The sequence below is a fragment of the Equus asinus genome, chromosome 29, assembly GCF_041296235.1.
Source record: "Equus asinus isolate D_3611 breed Donkey chromosome 29, EquAss-T2T_v2, whole genome shotgun sequence".
Lineage (NCBI taxonomy): Eukaryota > Metazoa > Chordata > Mammalia > Perissodactyla > Equidae > Equus > Equus asinus.
The window spans coordinates 21,065,911-21,085,560 of NC_091818.1; the positions used below are offsets into that span (position 1 = coordinate 21,065,911).

The window sequence follows — 19,650 nt, forward strand, 5'->3', positions numbered from 1 at the left end:
GTCCTTAATACCTGCAGTATCTGCTTAACCAATTCTGTATATGAAATTTTCTGTGTAATCTAGACCTTGATTAACGCTATCTTTAAAACTACGCTAAATTTATTTTTATGATAATATTATTGATGTCTCAATTTTCTATGTAAATATACTATCCACACTGCTTCAACAAGGGACAAGAAACAATAAACTCTGAGGGTTTTCAATGCCAATTAAGGTATGATGATCACCCAAATATCCAAGGCAAAATCTGTTGGATTCAACCTACACTTCCCTAGCCTTCTAGTTGTTCTTTCCTTCCTATAACGTATTTTCCACATTGCTAACATAATTTTTTAAAATGCAAATATGATGTTACTTCACCAACTTCATCCTTCAATAGCTCTCCATTGCCTTTATATAAAATTCATATTCCTTGGCAAGATATACAACTCTTTGTCGTCTGGTCCCCACTTATCCCTATAACTTGACCTCCTGCCATTTTTCCACACTATGAAAATCCTTGCAAGTTCTCCGAACATGCTATGCTTTTTCACACTTCCATGTCTTTGCAGGTGCTGTTCCTTTACATGCTGCACAAATTGTAGACCTCCTCAACTGGCTAAGTCATACCCAAGCTGTTGGGTATCATTACGTATACTTTCATACCTTCCTCATCCAAGGTGGGAGGCCCACTCTTGAAGCTCCCAAAAGCAACTTTAACATGCACTGTTTTCTTTACTTTTCAGACTCCACCACAGGCCCAAAAGCTCCTTTAAGATGGGCCACATTTTGCTAGTTCTATGTATCTACAACCTAGCATATGCTTGGCAAATTGAAACCCTATTAAATTCTTGCTGAATAAATAAATGTATCAGAACTTTCATTTGAACCTTGACTTAAAAAAATTCAAACTAAGTAATAGCAGCTACTTCATTAACAGTTACTTCATTTTAGAAATATCTAAAATTCCTAATTGGGTTTCATGCCCTTGAGGACAGGGACCTTCTATCACTTGGGTCTAGCAGAGTGCTCAATAACCATATGCTCGAGGAAGCTTATATGTAATGGAAAGAGCAAGCTCAAGTTAAACCACTTTAAGTAACTACAGCAGTTTCACTTTATATCTCAGTTATTGCTATGGTAAAATTTTGCTCTGATGAATACCAAGATGGTATCTTCTGCCTATCCTCAGTTCTATAATAAGGTTAGCTCATTAGTTCAAATACATTAAGAAAAGGTCAAATTTGGTTAAAAGCTTTTTTAAAGAAAAGACATTAGATTTAACAAGACTTGTTGTGAGGGTTTTTTTCACAATAAATTCCAAACTTTACATACTTTTTAAGTTTATATACTTACTGCATCTGAAGTTTTGCTTGGATTATTGCTTGGATTAGAAGAATGTGAATTTGAACTATGAAGAGCACTGTGGTTGTGTGAGTTTTCTTGTGGAGAGTAACTGGTCCCTTAAAAAAATAAAGAGCAAAGTGAATTATAAGTTATATTTCATGTTTAATTTAAACTGGTTTCTATCATACTACAGATCACTGTATATCCCTAAAACATCATTTTTCACATGAGCATCAGAAATATATACATATTCATACTACTTATATGAAGTATTTATAAGTCTACTAAAGATATGGCTTAGAGAGCACACGCACTACAGGTATGACAACCTATGAAACATGGAATTTCATGGAATTATGTTATTTATAACATAAAAAAGAAAACCTATGGAACTATGTTAATTATAATAGATAAGCAAAACCTCATCTATATCATTTCTAGCAACTTGTAGGTGTTTTTAGAATAAAAGTTTTTTAGGGAAAGACAGAAACACAACGTACACAGAGAAAAATGCCACAAAAATTCAACTGATACAGAACTAAAAGTCACAATGATCCTATGTTTTTGCAATTATTTTTCAATTTCTTGAATAGTCTCCACCCCTTGTTTTTTAATAGTTTTGCCAATTTTTCAATTAAAACAGTATCAACTTCTCAAAAAGTTAAGTCTCAGGGAAGATGTTCACTTTTAAGACAAAGAAAATGATGTCAAGTCTCCTAATAACAGCCCAACTCTACCTAAAACTTGCTTTAAAGCGACTCAAATTTTATGAATATCCTATGCATTTCAGAGACCATCAGGGATAACAGTTTTTACTGTCTTAAGAAAAGCCAAGGTATAAAAATCTAACTTTGCAAAAATACTTTAACAATACAAAAAGGTTCACCACAAAAGTCTAATTGTTAGTATTTCAATTTCATTTCACATATTTTTCAGCATCAAGATAACATAATTCAACTTTTTTTTTTTTTTTAACTTAGCTAGCAATGGTATGGAGGCTACACTATAATGAACAAAAACTGGAAGTGGGAAGAGCAATTTAAATGGTCCAGTGGTCCAGCAGTTAGTTAGAAGTCAGAACCAGAGTTGTTACGAGCAGAAATAAATAAGCATTCCACATTCTATGAAATAATTAATCTAGACCACTTAGCAAAACTAACAACTGAAACTTAAAAAACTGAACTGAAACTATTTCAATCAACAGGGAAAACTAGATGGATAAGAAAGGTGAACTGGGACAGACAGAAGATGACTATAAGGTTTTAGATATCCAAGTGGAAATGGTCAGCAGATTTATGTAGAACTAAGAATTCAGAAGTGGATTTGGGAGTCTCTTCCATTAGAGGTGAAAGACGGGGACTCTAACTTCACCTTGCATATAGTAAATAACCAATATGAGTCAGAATGAAGTAAGTGTATGGAAAGAGAAAAGGCAATGGCCAAGATATAACGTTGGCTAGGGGCTGGCTTACAAGGGAAGCTAGAAGCAGATTCAAAGACCTGCAAGTCCTCTTAGAGAACCACTGAATCCAGGGGTGGGCTGAGGACTCCAACACATTCAGAAACAAAGAAAAAATAAACTCCAAATTTTTAAGAAAACTTTAGATCTATGCTGAAATTTGCACTTTTCAGATGTGACAAAAACTTTTTTAGGGGAGGGCCCTGTGGCTGAATGGTTATGTTTGCACACTCCACCTCGGCAGCTGAGGGTTTTGCTGGTTCAGATCCTTGGGTGCAGACATGACACCACTCATCAAGCCATGCTGAGGCAGTGTCCCTCATAGCAAAGCCAGAATGACCTATGACTAGGATATACAACTATGTACTGGGTAGCTTTGGGGAGAAGAAAAAGAAGAATAAGAAGAAGAAAAAAAGACTGGCAGAGATGTTAGCTCAGGGCCAATCTTTCTCACCAAAAAAAAAAAAAAAAAAAGAAGTGAGGAACAAGATTAAGATACAATATTTTAGTCAGACTAAAAACATTCTTAAATAGAATCCAAAACTAAGTGAAAGAGGTTTTATAGAAAGCATGTTACGGTAAAGCAGGCCAACAGAACTTTAGATTCCAGCCAGAAGAATGTGCTTAAGAAGTAAAGGGAGGGCAGATTTGCCCCTGAATAACATGACTACAGAAAGCTCAACAAAGCTAACTCTCTATAATGAAAGCTACCATTTATACTATCATCCCCAGGGTCACAGTAATGATGGTGGTGCTGGTTATGACTTTCCAGAGCCATACCTACAGGAAGTGCTACAACACAACGTTTCTTTGAAATCTATCTTATCTTAAAAACTCACATGAAGTTTTGTATTCTACCCCATGATGAACTGTGTGTTTCAGGATAAGAACATAAGTTTTTTATATTAGTAGTGTAATGTAGAGTCTAAGGCTGAGCAAAAGAGTAAGTGATTTGCGGGTGGTAACATATCCGGAGCAGAGGAGAGTCGTGCATAAAGCTTGAACTCAGAAGGTTTATGCTCAATCTAGCGATTATTCAAGTGCACTAAGGAAGATAACGTAAATACTGGTGAGAGATAATCTCATGGATGCTGTTTGGCCCAACAAAGTAATGAAAGCAAAAGCTGTTTCTATGATTGACCGCCCTTTGTGCTCTCTGTACATTACCAAGAAAAACACTCACTACTTCAAAGAGAAAAAATACAGCACCTTGAGAAAAATAGTATTTATAGATAAGTGGGATAAAACTGGTTTTAAATGACACACATTTAAACCAACCTTGAGAAATTAAAATTAGGATTGATGAAGCAAGTTTTAAAGGTTTCTAAGAAAGGGGTGCTATTAAGAATTACTTGGGGTTTTTTTTGGGGGGGGAGTGGTGGAAATAAAGGGGTTATATGTTTATGCTTGCAGCTTGAAGAATCTAGAGGGCGAGCAAAGTTCTCCTGCCCAGTGCTTAACCAAAGGCAGATATGAAACGGAGATGTAACAACATGATTGGATGCTGGTATGAGACTAGAATCCAAGGGTCAGCCACCTACAACCTGCTGGGTATGTTTTTATTAACACAGTTTTATGAGAACACAGGTGCAGCCAATCATTTAAGTATTATCTATGGCTACTTTTGCTTTTTAATTGTGACAATGACTGTGTGGCTTACAAGATGAAAATATTTATTATCCAGCTCTTTAAGAAAAAGTGTGCCGACTTCTGGGCTAGATGCTAATCTAAGTAGTTAATATAACAATGCAAGATAACCTTTTCCGTGACAGAATCTTCAATATTTAAAAGGCAGAGTAACCCCTACTCGGCATCCATCAAAACTTGAGAAGCCAGACTGTAAGGGTGAGGAGGACATAACCTACAATCTGAGAAAGACAGAGCCCTAGAAGAGTATTCTGGGAAACGGGCCAAAAAATGTAGTGAAACACACCTGACTCAGCAAGATTGCTCAGCATGAAGCAATTAGACTGCCTCTCATTTAGATAAGGGAACTTGGAAATAAGAGGGAAAGCAGGAAGTATATACAGTTCTATATGATCAAACAAAGCTGGGAAATGCAACCAGCTTTCCAAAAGGTGAAACAACAGTTTTCACTCTACTCAGGGGCAAAATATTACGGCATTTATGTCCTTATTCAGACATGACAACCATGAAAATTCACTACCAGATCCTTAGACTTAGAGATTAAATCTTAATGCCCTTTACAAATAACTAGAAGGAACAGATAAGGTATATCTATAATACTAAATGAAAGATTTCAAGGACATATACCACCCCAAGCTTCTTTTCAAACTAATTAAAGCAGATAATAGGTATGACTGAATAAGGTTTGGCAGTGGATCACGAACTTCCATTAAATTAAAAAATGTCGACTTCTAGGTTGCATCTCACAGAGATTCTGATTCACAGTATATGGAATGGGACTCCAAGATCTGAATTTTTAATAAACACTCTCAAGATGGTTCTGGTGTGGTCAGTATCTGGGCCATACTTAATTCTGTATATTCCCTTCCATTGTCTTTGTTCCTCCTCTAATCACTCCAAAACCAGAGACCACAAACAATTAAAAATAAGGGGATTTCACAAAGAAAGCCATAAATCTGCAATGGGTATTTTTGCCACAAGACGGATGTCTTCCTGAAAAACCCTGAATTCTGCAAAATGGCACACTAGAAACAAATCTTATGAGAAAAAAAAGAGTAGGAGCAAATCACTCAAAATTATGCAACTTTCTTACACCCAGAGCACTAACACAAACTTGGACAGCACAGGAAGCAGCTCAGCATGGTTGTGGATTGTTTCCGGGGATGTTAAAAATGCAAAAAAACATTAGGACAGTAATGTGGCTTGCTGGGGCTGAGAACATGGGAGTAAAGCTCTGAGCACTGAGGCTACAGTTAAAACGAGAAGTGGAGAAGGTGCAACTGGCCACAGAGCCACGCAAGGCTAGGGGAAGAGACTTGACTTTTCTTTGGGGGTCTTGCCAGTGTAACAGCTGGTTGAGGGCTTTGTCCTTTCTATTTGAAGGTTATAACCCTACTCCTGCTATTCTGATTCTCCTTGTCCAGAAAAAAACAATTTCACACATGAACCAACACAACTTCAGTTTATATTGATGTCATTCTCCAATTTACCAATTGTGTATGAACTAACTGGTGGTAAAAAAGCAAAAGTTGTAGCTAACCAGACTATGTCTCTTGGGGAGGGGGGGAAACATGAGATGATGTGACAATAGGCTTGCATTTGACAGTAGCCTGTAGTTGAGTCATTCTCTCTACATACATGCTATCCAAATGACAGCCACTTAGTCACATATAGCTATTGAGTACTTGAAACGTGGTTACTCTAAATTGAGATTTGCTATGTGTGTAAAATACACACTGAATTTAAAGACTTAGTACAAAAAGAATGTAAAATACCACATTAATATTTTATACTGATTACATGATGATCTATTTTTGGTATATTGGATTAAATAGTATATATTACTAAAATTCCAGAAGTTAGCTACTAGAAAATTTAAAATTGCATTCGTGGCTCACTGAACAGCACTGCCCTAGATGAAGCTGCCCACTGAGACTTAGTGAAAGGGGACCAGGGATGGCTACTGTGCATAGAACTTTTCTGAAAGAACTGTCCCATGTCTGAAAAAATCAGCTTAAATTAGCTGAGCCGAAAACCTAATTCTGCTTAACATAAATTATGCTGAATTTTCTTGGAATATAATTGCTGTGTAAACTGTACCGTACTTAGTTTTGTTTCAAACTTTTACCAAGATGTATACTACTTGGAAAAATCTCATCACCACCAATAATAGTATACAATAATGCTACACTTTCATCTATTACAAGCAAATGATATCAAGATTACTTTGCTAGAGTTAGGACGAAAAACTCTTAAATGAAGGATGTGGCTCTCACTGAATTTCATTAATAAAGCTAGTTTTAAAAACAGTATTGCTTTCCTATCTCAAATGAATACGCTAAATACTTTGAGCACAGTGATACAAACTACTTTGTGAAAATTACGTATTACACTATTTCCTTCAGGACTACTCATATTTTTCCTACTCTTACATGTAAAGGTAGCGTGTAATATTTACGTTTACAGACAGGCTGGAAATGGACATTTTACAAAATACTTAAGGGAAAGTGCACATGCAGAAGAGTGAAGGTGAGTCGGGCCCGTTCCTCACACCACACACAGAAACTAATGCAAAACGAACCACAGACCTAAGTGTAAGAGCTGAAACTGCACAACTCTTTACAAGAAACTACAGGCATAAATCACCACCAAAAAAAGAAAAACAGATAAATTAGACTCTGTAAAAGTTACAAACTTTTGTGTTTCACAGGACAGGAGACCATCAAGAAAGTGAGAAGACAATCCAGAAAATGGGAGAACATATTTGCAAATCATGTCCAAAGGATTTTTATCTACTTCTACTAGTAGGAACTCTCAAAACTCAATACAAAAGATAAACCAGTTTTAAAATAAGCAGAACACCTCAAACATTTCTCCAAAGACGACATACAAATGTCCAAAAAGCACATGTAAAGATGCTCTACAAACATCAGCCATGAAGGAAATTCAAATTACACCACCAACGAAATGGCACTTCACATTACGATAGCTACAGTGAAAAAAAAAAAAAAAACAGACTAACAAGTGTTGATGAGGATGCAGAGAAACTGGAATCCTCATACACATTGCTGCTGTGAATGCAAAATACTCAGCAGCTTTGGAAAACAGTCTGGCAGTTCCTGAAAGGGTTAAACAGAGTTATCATTTGATCCAGCAATTCTACTTCTAGGTATACATCCAACAGAAATGAAAACATGTCCACAAATGTCCACAGCACATTATTCTGAACAGCCAAAAGATGGAAACAAACCAAATGTCCATTAACTGATTAATGGATAAATCAAACATGGCATATCTACACAATGGAATACTTTCCAGGATTAAAAGGGAACAAGTACTGCTACATGCCGTAACATGGATGAACCTTGAAAATATTATGCTAAGTGAAATAAACCAGCCACAAAAGACTACATATTGTAGGATTCTACTTATATGAAACATAATAGGCAAATCTAGAGAGACAGAAAGGAGATTAATGGTTGTCTAGGGCTGGGAGCAAAACGGTGGAGGAGGTTGGGGGATGATAGCCAGGGGTTTCTTTTCGAGTGATGAAAATGTTCTAAAATTGGTTGTGGTGATGGGTGCAGAACTGTGAATTTATTAAAAACCAGTGAATCACACACTTTAAATGGGCGAACTGTACGGCAGGTAAATTATACATCAATAAAACTTACCAAGTAAAGGTCCACCATACCTTACATGTGACTTTGACTTGTGTAGTTTAGACAGAGGTCCCTAATTCATCATTTCACAAACTCTATGAGATGCTCTGAATAAAAAATGGTGCATGGTCATGTAAATCTGGAGAAAGCTGTACATAATAATCTCTCATAGAAAATGTCAATGTACTTTAAAGGCTCTGAGAATTACTGAAGTAAAGAAACTTTAGAGCCAGCCTTAATGGCCTAGTGGTTTAAGTTCAGTATGCTCCGCTCCAGTGGCGCGGGTTTGGTCCCCAAGTGCAGAACCACACCACTCCTCTGTCAGCAGCCATACTGTGGTGATGGCTCACACAGAAGAACTAGAAGGACCTACAACCAAAATATACAACTATGTACTGGGGCTTTGGGTAGGATAAAAAAGGAGAGAGAGAGAGAGGAAGATTGGCAACAGATGTTAGCTCAGGGTCAATCTTCCCCAGGGGGGAAAAAAAAGAAATTTTAATCTGGGGGAAAAAAGGAATTAAGTACTGATACATGTGATACATGATACAACACGGATGAACCTTGAAAACACTATGCTAAATCAAAGACGCCAGTCACAGGAGACCACATGTTATATAATCAGCGAATATGAAATGTCCACAAAAGGAAAATTATCAAGACAGAAAGTGCATCAGCAATTGGAGAGAGGGCAGGGAGGCGAAGAAAATGGAGTAACTGCTAAAATATACGTTTCAGGGAGGGAGGGAGATAACTGTATGGTCTGTGAACTGTACCTCAACTTTTTAAATTAGTCATTTAAAATATCTTTTAAAGGGTGGGGAGGTTGGGTCTAACCAAGTTGAGAACCACTCATTTAGTGAAAAGAGCACTCAATCAGGCAATCTGAGCTTCAGCCCAGATTTTACCTCTACCTTACTAAATAAAAATGAAGAGGTCATCTAACTTCTATGGTTATCTTCACTTGTTAAATAAGGTACTGGTTGAGTATGGAGGACTGCAAAGACCACAACTAAGTCTGAAATGCTATGCTTATGAATGTTAGTAACCTCTTTTGACCTCTGCCATGTGATTTTCTACTAATGGATTAGTGAAGATTTGAGAGTAGGATTTTTATCCTCCCTTCTGTTAGCTCTTGGTGAGAGCTTTATTAACAAAGTAACAAAAGAAGCCTAGAGCCTTTTAATTGCCTATGCCCTCAGGACTCAGTGTCTATGCTTCTATTTGCTTAGAAAAATTATTAACACATAACTCTGGACTCTTCAGTGATCTCAGGCACTTGGTTCAGTACCACAGAGAGCAAACAGTCAGCTAGCATTTCAGGGCAATGCAGAATTAATCCTGGAGTAAGGATCTCATTCTGACTCCAGTAGAAATTCACTGGGTTCACCATAGTATGTAAACTGCTGTCCCATTTTCATGCTGGCCTCTATTTCAAAATGCTCTCTACAGAATAGTCAAAGTAATCTTTTAAACATGTTATCTCAGATTCATGTTTTTAATTTTAATGAGTACAGAGGGAGGCATTCAAACTTCTCTGGCCTCACTTACCTTTCCAGCCTCATCCTGCAGCACTCGACCTTGCTCACTACACTTCAACTATACTGGCCTCTTTCTGTTCTTTGACTCTATGCCCAGCTGTTCCCTACTCTACATCCTTCAAACATTCTATCTCCCCCTCACTGCCTGCCTATTTCTTGGTCATCCTTCAGGTCTCAGCTTAAATGCCACAACCTGAGAAAAGCCCTCCCTGACCTCCCAATCTAAACAAGCCCCCTATCATAGCACACATCTCTCCCTACCAGCTATGTTTATGCAGTGTAATTAAGACTACCTCTCACATTGCCAATTTAAAAGCAGGAAAACATAGGGAGCAAAGTGGCTAGTCTAAGGAAAGAAAGCATTCCTTTCAGAGAAAAAATATATAGGTTAGTATGAAAAATAACAGAGGCAGTTTTAGGAAAATTTATCAAATTATCATAAGACTCTAAAAGGATGAGTAGGACAATACAGTTGAAAAACTGATTATCCTTTTCCCAAGCTGATGCCTGTAGAGATACAGTACAGCAAAAAAGGAGAAAGAGAGGCAGGTCCTAGCATGCCTCTAGGTAATTTTACCTCCTGACTAATCAATCGAGCAAGTAGCAGCTGATTTCAACTGTGGATGCCTCATGGTATCCTCAATTTAAGAATGGGTGAAAAATGAATGCAAAGGAATCTTTAAGTATGTGCTATGCCCTCATTTGTTATACTTAAAATCTCAGTTACATTAAGATAGTAAGAGAAATTACAAGGATCATCTAAAGGGAGAAGAAATTTAACTGGGTACAATGAAATGGAGAATAAACTTCATTCAAGGGACACAATATGAGCAATAGCATAAAAGTAGGAAAGCACAGGGTGACAAGGGTTCTGAGAGCAATGAGTAAAATTAGTCTGACAGAAACATGAGGTTCCTGTATATACAAGATAAAAGGGGTATAAAGCTAAGTTAAGCTAAAGACTACTCAAGGGCCTTGGAAGCCAAATTAAGGAAAAAACAGATTTTATCCTCTGGACAAGGAACTCTCAAAATAAATAAAAACCTAATTTTTGCTTTTTTTTTTTTTTTTTGATGCTTGTGAACAGTACTGGGTACATCACGAAAAAGTAGACTAAAAGCATACATCTTCAGGATAACACAAAAGACTAAAGAAGAGGATTCTTTCTAGAGAAATGGTTGTCTAATATTTCCCCCCAACTTTAAGCCATAGAATTCTTTCCTTACTTGGTTTGTTGCTCATCCTTCAGGTGACAATTCACAAGTTACCCCTGAAAAAAGCCTCTCCCTGCCCACCTCCTATCACCTGCCCAGCTCCCTGCCATTACCATTTCAAATCACTATTTCCTTTATAGCCCAAATCACAATACAAAATTATCCTGTTTGTCTGTTTTACATTGTCTGTCTCTTCCACTAGGAGGGAAACTCCTCGAGCACAGGGACCTTGCCTGTCATGCCATGGCTATAATCCCTGTGATTACAACAGTGCTTGGTTCTGTCAGTAGACTCTAAAATAAAATAAATGCATGAATGGAAGCCACATACTTAAAATGGGAGCCACTCTTATTGCAACGGGGTAGTGGAAGATGAAGGATCAACTAGCCCAGTCACATTCTTGGAACCTTCAGGCTCCATACAGCATCATTTAAAAAAGAAAGAGAAAATCTCTAGAGATTAGCTGTCAAAAGGCTGAGTAGTGATAACAAATCCTGTGTGTCATATGCAGGTATATAAACTTCACCTGTTAAATATAACTAATATGATAACAGCAAAAAAGTTTTAAGACGACACTCATTATCTGCAACACTCACTGAGAATGCGTAATTTAATACTACTAATAAAAATTACTCTACCCTCCATTCTATTACCTGTACAACATAATATAAATTGGAAAAGTGCATTCCCCAAAATTATGAGGTATTACAAAGAAAAACAGCAGCATATTACAGCAGTGTTACCTCAAGGAAAACATTGTTTTCTCTTGAAGATAAGACAACTTTCATATTGCTCTTGTGTGTCTCTTAAAGGAGATGCACACAAACAGCAGTATTCTAAAACTCCATCTGTTTCTGCTGCTTAGTCATCCTGCTTTTGTGCTGAGACAGTAAGAGCTGCACTTTTGGATAGAGCTGCTGGTAATCTAACATTGGACAGGTTGTGTCTAGGTGTGCTCTAACTGTGAAATGGCTGTCTATTAAACAGAAAAGTAAACACTGCCACATTGCCTAACCCAATTTTATACACAGTAGCAGATGTAAATGTTACTTACTCTGAAATATGCTAAAAATAAAAACCGAAGTTCAGAGTAATTAGGGAAAGAGAACCTCCAACAGATCCTATTTGCTGATAATGTTTAACCTACACACCAATTTTATGGCAACATGCTTCGGACAAAGAATACTACCTATCTTTCACGTTCCCTTCAGTCCCAATCCTTCTTTTCCTTACCACCCTCCTCCTTGTCCAATCAGACTTAGATTACATAGGTTTATTGAGGAACTGTCTCAAACTTTCAAGGAAAAACTAATTCCAGTAGCGTATAATCTGTTCCAGAAACAGACCAAGCACAGAAGTAGCCAACTGGAAAATCCTGACAGAGATAACAAGAACCATAGAGCAATAACAGAATTAAGAGAATTCACAACTATATATACATCGCAGTCTAGGAATGTACAATGGCTGAATATTGCAAGACTTGCAAGATTTATAATCTTGAAAGTTAACTTTTGAAAAATATACTATCAACAGATATTGAGAACATTTGATAAAATTCAGACTTCTAACAAAGCATTAACTAACTGTAGCAATAAATGGATGTCTCCTTAATATGAAAAAGATAAACTTCAAACAGGGATGATTTTACATAATGATCATTTATCACCAAGCAATACCTTTTAACACCAAGAACAATATTCCTAATTAAGAGTCTTTTTCTTAATATTTTTTTGCAATTGCAGTAACTGTTTATCTGATTTTCTAAAATAAAGAACAGGTATTAAACTATAACCAGAAGCTATAGAGAAAACATCAGGAAAGATAACTCTACCCTCAAAGGCTTTTTTCTACATGTACATATAATACCCATAGATGGAAATCATACTAATTTATATATAGATTTTTCTACTTAATATTCCCTCATCAATAAATGTGGTTCTACATCATCTTTAACAGCAACATTATACTCCACATTGCATGCATATCTCATAACACGTAATCAGAGGAACATTTATGTTCTCTATTTAGCATTCATCTAGGCATTCGAATTCTCACCACACATAAAAATGAATTAGCAATATCTAACACTGAAAAGAACCATGTTAAAGTCATCTTGAGACTATTTCCAAATTGATTTTAAAAGCCATGAAATGATAAATATATTTTAACAAACAAATGTTTCAGATAGGACAAAAATTTGATAAAAATTAGATTAAAAGCAGATTTTCAGAAAGATGACAACATAAGAATGTTTCTACATTTGCTCTCTATAAAACCTATCAAAATAAACTAAAAAAAAAAAAACGAAATTTAATAAAATCCAACAAGGGAAGAGTCACAACCCAATAAACTGGTACTGACAAATGACTTCAAGAGACAATTAAATTCACACTCAAGTGCAGAAAAATACTAAAAGTCAACATCCTTAGAATACATATTTTGAAAACTACAGCAGGCACAAGAGGTGGGAGAGAAGGATCGCTTGGCCTAGTAAGTTGACTTTTTTGGCCCAATTAAGTAGAGAAACTACCTGAACCAGAATAGAGTCCTGCCACTCTAAACCTTTGCCTGGACCCCCAAATGTGATCTCTGGAAAGAGAATTAATCAAATACAGTGGAAGTTCAGAGAAAACAGAATGAACTACTACCTTCCCACATTATGCCCCCTCCTTCTAACAGACACCTCCCACACCTCTTTCCCTAATCTGGACTGAGATTATAAACCAGCAACTTCTAAGGATACAATTAAAATAGTGTCCAGGAGAACAAGAAACAAACTCGAAGAGAATCTAATCACACTATATGTACATACGTATTTTAAAGGCCCAAGAGAATAACTTCACTCAAGACAAGGACACAGAAACCATGCCACACAGAGACTGCAGAGATCGAAGGAGGGGCATATAACATAAACAGGAGAAGAAAACACTTTGAAAGAAATCTCAGGAAACCAGTAACTTTTTAGACAAATTCTGTTCTATCTCAAAAGAGTAAATAGAATATGAATTCTTTAAAACAAAATAAAACAAAATGAGATAAGAGGATACAAAAGGGGGAGGGAGCTGGAATAAATAAGAAGGACTTAGAGAAAAGATGAAATTATCAAAGAAATAAAAACCATGTTAGAAGGGATGAAAGAACCAACATTGCTGAAAGCAATGTCAAACCATAAGGAACACAGACCTAAGAAATACCACCAAGCATACAGGACAAAAGGCCAGAGATGATAGCACTTAGAGCTAAGAAGCCAAATACAAAAGAAAGATGAAGACAACATACATAAAACTGGAGGCTCTGTAGAAGAGAACAGAAAACAAGGTGGACATTCAAGAGTATAATAAAAGAAAGCTTTCCTGAAATAAAGAAACATCCCAATCTGGAGACTGAAGTGGGCTCACCATGTACCAAGAAATAGTAATAAAAAACCAACAGAGGGGCCGGCCCATGAGTGGTTAAGTTTGCCTGCTCTGCTTTGGGGGCCCAGGGTTTCGCTGGTTCGGATCCTGGGCACGGACGTGGCACCGCTCATCAGGCCACAATAAGGCGGCATCCTACATGCCACAACTAGACAGACCCACAACTATGTACTGGGGGGACTGGGGGAGGAAAAAAAGCAGAAAAAAAAAAAAGATGACTGACAACAGTTGTTAGCTCAGGTGCCAATCAAAAAAAAAACTACTAACAGAAACTGACACATATCCTCTTATCCTGATGAAGTTGCTGAATTTTAAGCATAAAGAATTCTTAAAGCATCCTGGCAGCAGAAGTATGTCACTTATAAAACAAACAAAAAAGGCCTGACCTCAGACTTTTCCATAGAAACACTAAATGCCAGAAGACAATGTAGTAATGTCTTCTGCTAAGAGAAAAAAACGGATGTGACCCAGAGAATTATTTTTCTAACCAGGATGTCATTTACGAGTAAGAACAATAGGAGGACATTCCCAAATATTCAAGAATTCAAAAATCAAAGCACTCATAACTTGAGGCATGTGGGGTTAGTGGATTAACAGACTAACACAACCATAAGAAAAATGAAAATAAATTGGCAAATGGAGAAGCAAGCTGTACTTTGAAGACTGGCAGTGAGCAGTGAATGCAGCTAAACTCATCTGCTTAATATCTGGGATCAACAGCGACTTATTACCAAGTGTTTATTTTGAAAACTGTTTTGTGCCAAATGACTGACATTATACAGCAAACGTTAATTTTCTCAAAATATACTCTTTAAACTTTCCCTGTGTTGTAATTTTATTTTATAAAAGTGGTTGATAACATTCCATCCCCCCTCCAGAGAACTCATTTAACAATATTTAATTTACTAAACATTTACTGTATGCCAAAGATGGTGCAAGATATTAAGAGAATGAGATAGAACTCATTTCTTCCCTGGAGCTTAGTTTCCCAAAGTTAACCATGTATCAAAAGAACTAAGGTGCTTTTTAAACAGTTAAGACTCCTACTCCCATCCCACCACTTTCAATAATCTGAGGATTTTCAGGTTTGTTTGAACTTCCCAGGTGATTCTGATAGATAGCCAGGTTTAGGAACCACAGGTATGCCATAGCTACAACATATACTGCAACTTCTTCAAGTCTCCTAAATCTTCAAAGGCAGATTAAATAACATCCAGTAATTTTACCATTGACTGTACTTTATTCGATTCTAAATTTTTTTGGCAAGGGCAGTGTAATACGTATGGCACTTTGCTATAAATGTCAGATTCTAGGTTGTGTCACTACTTTTTGAATACTCAATAATTTTTAAATGTCTTAAAAACAGAGCAGCAGTAAAATGTACCTCTGTGGAAATATGTAATAGCTCAAGAGTTTGACAGGTTAAAAATAAATTACCTTCAATATACCAAACAAATAGTATAGTTGTCCTACCAAATATACTGACCAAATATGAAAGTACAGGTTATCAAGAAGAGTTGATTATATTATTTTCTGAGCAAAATGAAGAGCAAATCTAGTACATTTACTATCACTCCACATTAGACACAAATATTAAAACATTAAACTAGCATCCAATAATCAAATGCCTTTCCTTAAAAAAATTCAGGTATCTGTGTAATGACTTACAGAAGAATGCGATTAGATAGGATGACAGAGGAACAGGATGAAATATGAACGGGTCCAGTGGACTACATCAATGTTAATTTCCTGGTAGTGACAGTATACTAGTTATGTAAGATCTTACCATTGGGCCAAACTAGATAAAGGGTATAGTGGATCTCTCTGTAGTATTTTTTACAATTGCAAGCAAATCTACAATTATCTCAAAAATAAAAAAAAAGTTTTTTTAAGAAAGTAAACCAGCTAAAAACAAACAGCTGGGATTTAACCAAAGCGTAACTGCTCTCTCTTTTCTCCTGCCCGTTGACGAGTGTGTTATGGCTGTGCTCTCTCATTGCCCCTAATCACACAGTCATTCTTGCTGGAGGTGTTCTTTCATAATTGCTCATCACCATCCCCACAAAATTTCCTAATCTCCACTAATGTATGTTTAATCACTCCTACTCACTCATCTGACCTCCACGGCTTTTCTCTCATTCCATCACCATGACTAAAGTCAGCATCAAAACTTTCTCCAAATAAACCATTTTGCCTTCTAGAGACAACATACCAACAACAGCCAATCATGTCAGTGAACTCCACACTACACTCTTTCTCATTGTTCTTGTTCCTCGATTTTTCTTTTCTATTTTTTTTTAACACTCTGGATTTGATGTTGTTTCACAAAGTCTCTCCTCAAATAATATTTTAGTATAGTTCTCCTTGAAAACACAGTCGTCTCTTGTGTTGCTATCACTAAATTGCCATGAATTTGAAAGCTGACTTAAGACACTTCATGAGTCAAGATTCACTGTAAAATTCCCAAACCTAACTGATTAGTGTCACAAAATACAGCATTTTAAGAGTTAAATTTTTAGAAATATTTTCAATAAAAAAAGCAGTGCCACATTTAACCTTCACCCTTTTTCCTTTTTTTAGCTCTAAAATCTCATTTGCTTTACCTCATAGAACACAATCATTAAGCTTGGCCAAAAGTCAAAATTATGAAAGGATAGATATATTAGGTATTACTAATCATCCCAAATATAGGGAAAGAGAGTCAGAATACTTGAAAAGAGTAACACAAAGAATAATATGGTTCTCTGTGCTTAAGTCCAAATAGATTTTTACTCAGTATCATAAAACAGAAAAAAAAAAAGAACATTTTCATTACCTTGTACATGGTAGAGATTGTTACAGATTTCAGGCACATTATTGCATTTAATTATCAAGCAAATCTTTGAGGGGGCAGTAAAAACACATATTTCACAGTTCAAAAAAACAGGAACATTTTAAATAATGAGCCCAAGGCCACAGAGTTAATAAGTGGAAGACAAACACAGGTTAGAGTGCTCGCCTTAAGGCTAATTTCACGTTTTCATTGTGCCACAACGCCATTAATGCACCACTATTTATGGAATTGACATTTGGTAGAGGATAGCCAATATTTAATTAGATTAACTCCTCAAAATAAGGGATAGAATAAAATGCCTAAATATTGTCAATTTTATTAATTTTGTTACCTTTCTTATCTCCTAAAAGTATATTCTTATTCAGAAAAAACTATTAACCCTAACAGTATCTGCTCACTAAATCACCATGTAATAACATTATTCAGCATCTACTAGTGCAAGGACAAGGTGTCCCAGACTAAAAGGCATGCTGTAAATGGTGAGATCACTCTGTTTGAATCAGATTGCCAATTAATGTCATTGCCCTTAAGAAACTGGGGGAAAAAATATTCAGAAAACCTATTAGAAAACAGAACTCATCTCAAATGCCTGCAGTATATGGTGTATCACAATCAGTTCCTGGCTCTCCACCCCACTACCCTCTAACCCGAACCCTTCCCCCCCACCCCCATAAAAAGATTCTGATTCAAGAGTTTAGAAAAAGCAGCCATAATATTTCACCTACCATCCCATCTAATGAAAAAACTTAAAAGTTCTGTAATTCTTGTTTTCCCCTTTAGGGTCAAATCCCATTAAAACACACATATCCACACACCCTAAATTGTTTTAAACTATCCTTTTTTAAAAACACTGTTTAAAAGTGAACTTTTCATTTCTAGCTAAATTCTAGTCAAAAGAAAATCTATAAAAGTGCATTTTATATAAACACAAAATCAAAACAAACAAATTCATGGGAATAACAAACATCAAAATCAGGAGAGTTCTGGGAAAGGGGTCGGGGTGAGGGTGGGGTGCCCAGAGGATAATGTGATTGGAAAAGGGCAGGACACAAGGGGCTCCCGTTTATCTGTAATGTTTTATTTTTTAAATTGAGCAGGGAGTATATAGTTCTGGAGAGCTACAGGAGATCATCTCGTATTGCAGTTTTTTTCTTTGATATCTATCATTTCATATTAACGGTATATAAACTAAAATACTTTGAAAAGTGGTTTTCAAAACCTATAAAAAAAGAAACTCTTTCCAAAATGAAATCTTACCCAGAACAGATACATGAAACAGGTAAGAGCAGAATTGGTCTCTCTCTCCCTGCTAACAGTGCCCTGCAAGATACTTTTGTACAACACCTATGGCACCAAAGGCTGCATTCTGAAAACATTAAGGAGACCTATTTAGCAACTTTAAGTTTCAAATAAACCTCCCCATGTTTAACTTAAAAAATGGTGCTACAGTGATCTCGCCAGCTATTATTATTTGCAATTTACTTAATTATCAGTATATACCCCATAATAGTAATAAGCTGCCTTCTTATTATCAATGACCTGTTAATGTTCCATTCTAAGGCCAACCTTTCCATTTGTAGACTAAATCTCAACATTACTCCAGCAACTGACCCTCTGCAATTTTTTCCTGTACTAGATTGGTTCTATTAGCATATCAACATGCTTCAAAGGCCCCCACCTCTTAAAAAAAGAAAAAGGAACCCTTTCCTTTAACCCACATCCTACTCCAGCCATAGTTTTGTTCTCTGTTCTCCTTTTATAGCAAAACTTCTCTATAAAGAGTTTGTTAGTCACTGTCTTCACCTCTACACTTCCTACTCTTAATCTTAAACCCACTCCAATCAGGTCTTCACTCCCCCAGGTCCACCGAAACTGCTCTCAATAAGCTCAACGTGCTCTAGGTCACCAATTCTCAGTTCTCACACTATCCAACGTACTAGCAGATCTAGACACAAGTGATCACACATATTCAAAGTAAACACTTTCTCCACCTGGTTTCCAGGAGATATTCTCTCTAGGTTCCTTCTCCACTGACTGCTCCTTCTCAATCTCCTTTGCTAGTTCCTCCTCACGTTCCTGATTTCTAAACATCAAAGTACCAGAGGATCAATTTGCAGCTATCCTTTTCTTTTCTCTGTCTATAGCAGGGGAGGGGGGTAAGCTTCCTGCTGGTCAAGTCAGACCACACTCATTTCTTTACACAATGTCTATGGCTGCATTTACACCATACTGGCATAGATGAGTAACTACAAGAGACTACAGGTGCAAAGACAAAAATATTTACTATCTAGCCCTTTACAGAAACTCTGCAGACTCCTGGTCTTTAATCATTTTCTACACAGTCTGGGTGAAATCTAGTCTCATTATTTTAAATTCATTCTATATAATGATGACTCCAGCCAATCTCTTCCTTAAACTTCAGACTCAGCCATGTGCCTACTCTCCAACTGGTGCCTAAACAGGATTCTCAAACCTAAGACAACCCAAAAAACACAAAACTCCAAATTCTCTCCACACCCCGAACCTTTTCTTCTATAGTCTTCACCTCAATA

General features: G+C 36.5%; 1 protein-coding gene across 18 annotated transcripts in view; it reads right to left on the minus strand.

Moving 5' to 3' along the window:
* Positions 1–19,650, minus strand: part of WAC (WW domain containing adaptor with coiled-coil) — a 79,590-nt gene that overhangs the window by 33,910 nt on the left and 26,030 nt on the right. For all 18 annotated transcript variants that reach the window (XM_070501086.1, XM_070501084.1, XM_014859076.3 and 15 more), the window contains exon 4: positions 1,336–1,442. In XM_070501086.1, the coding sequence (XP_070357187.1) occupies positions 1,336–1,442 (107 nt within the window). The remainder of the gene's footprint in view (positions 1–1,335; positions 1,443–19,650) is intronic.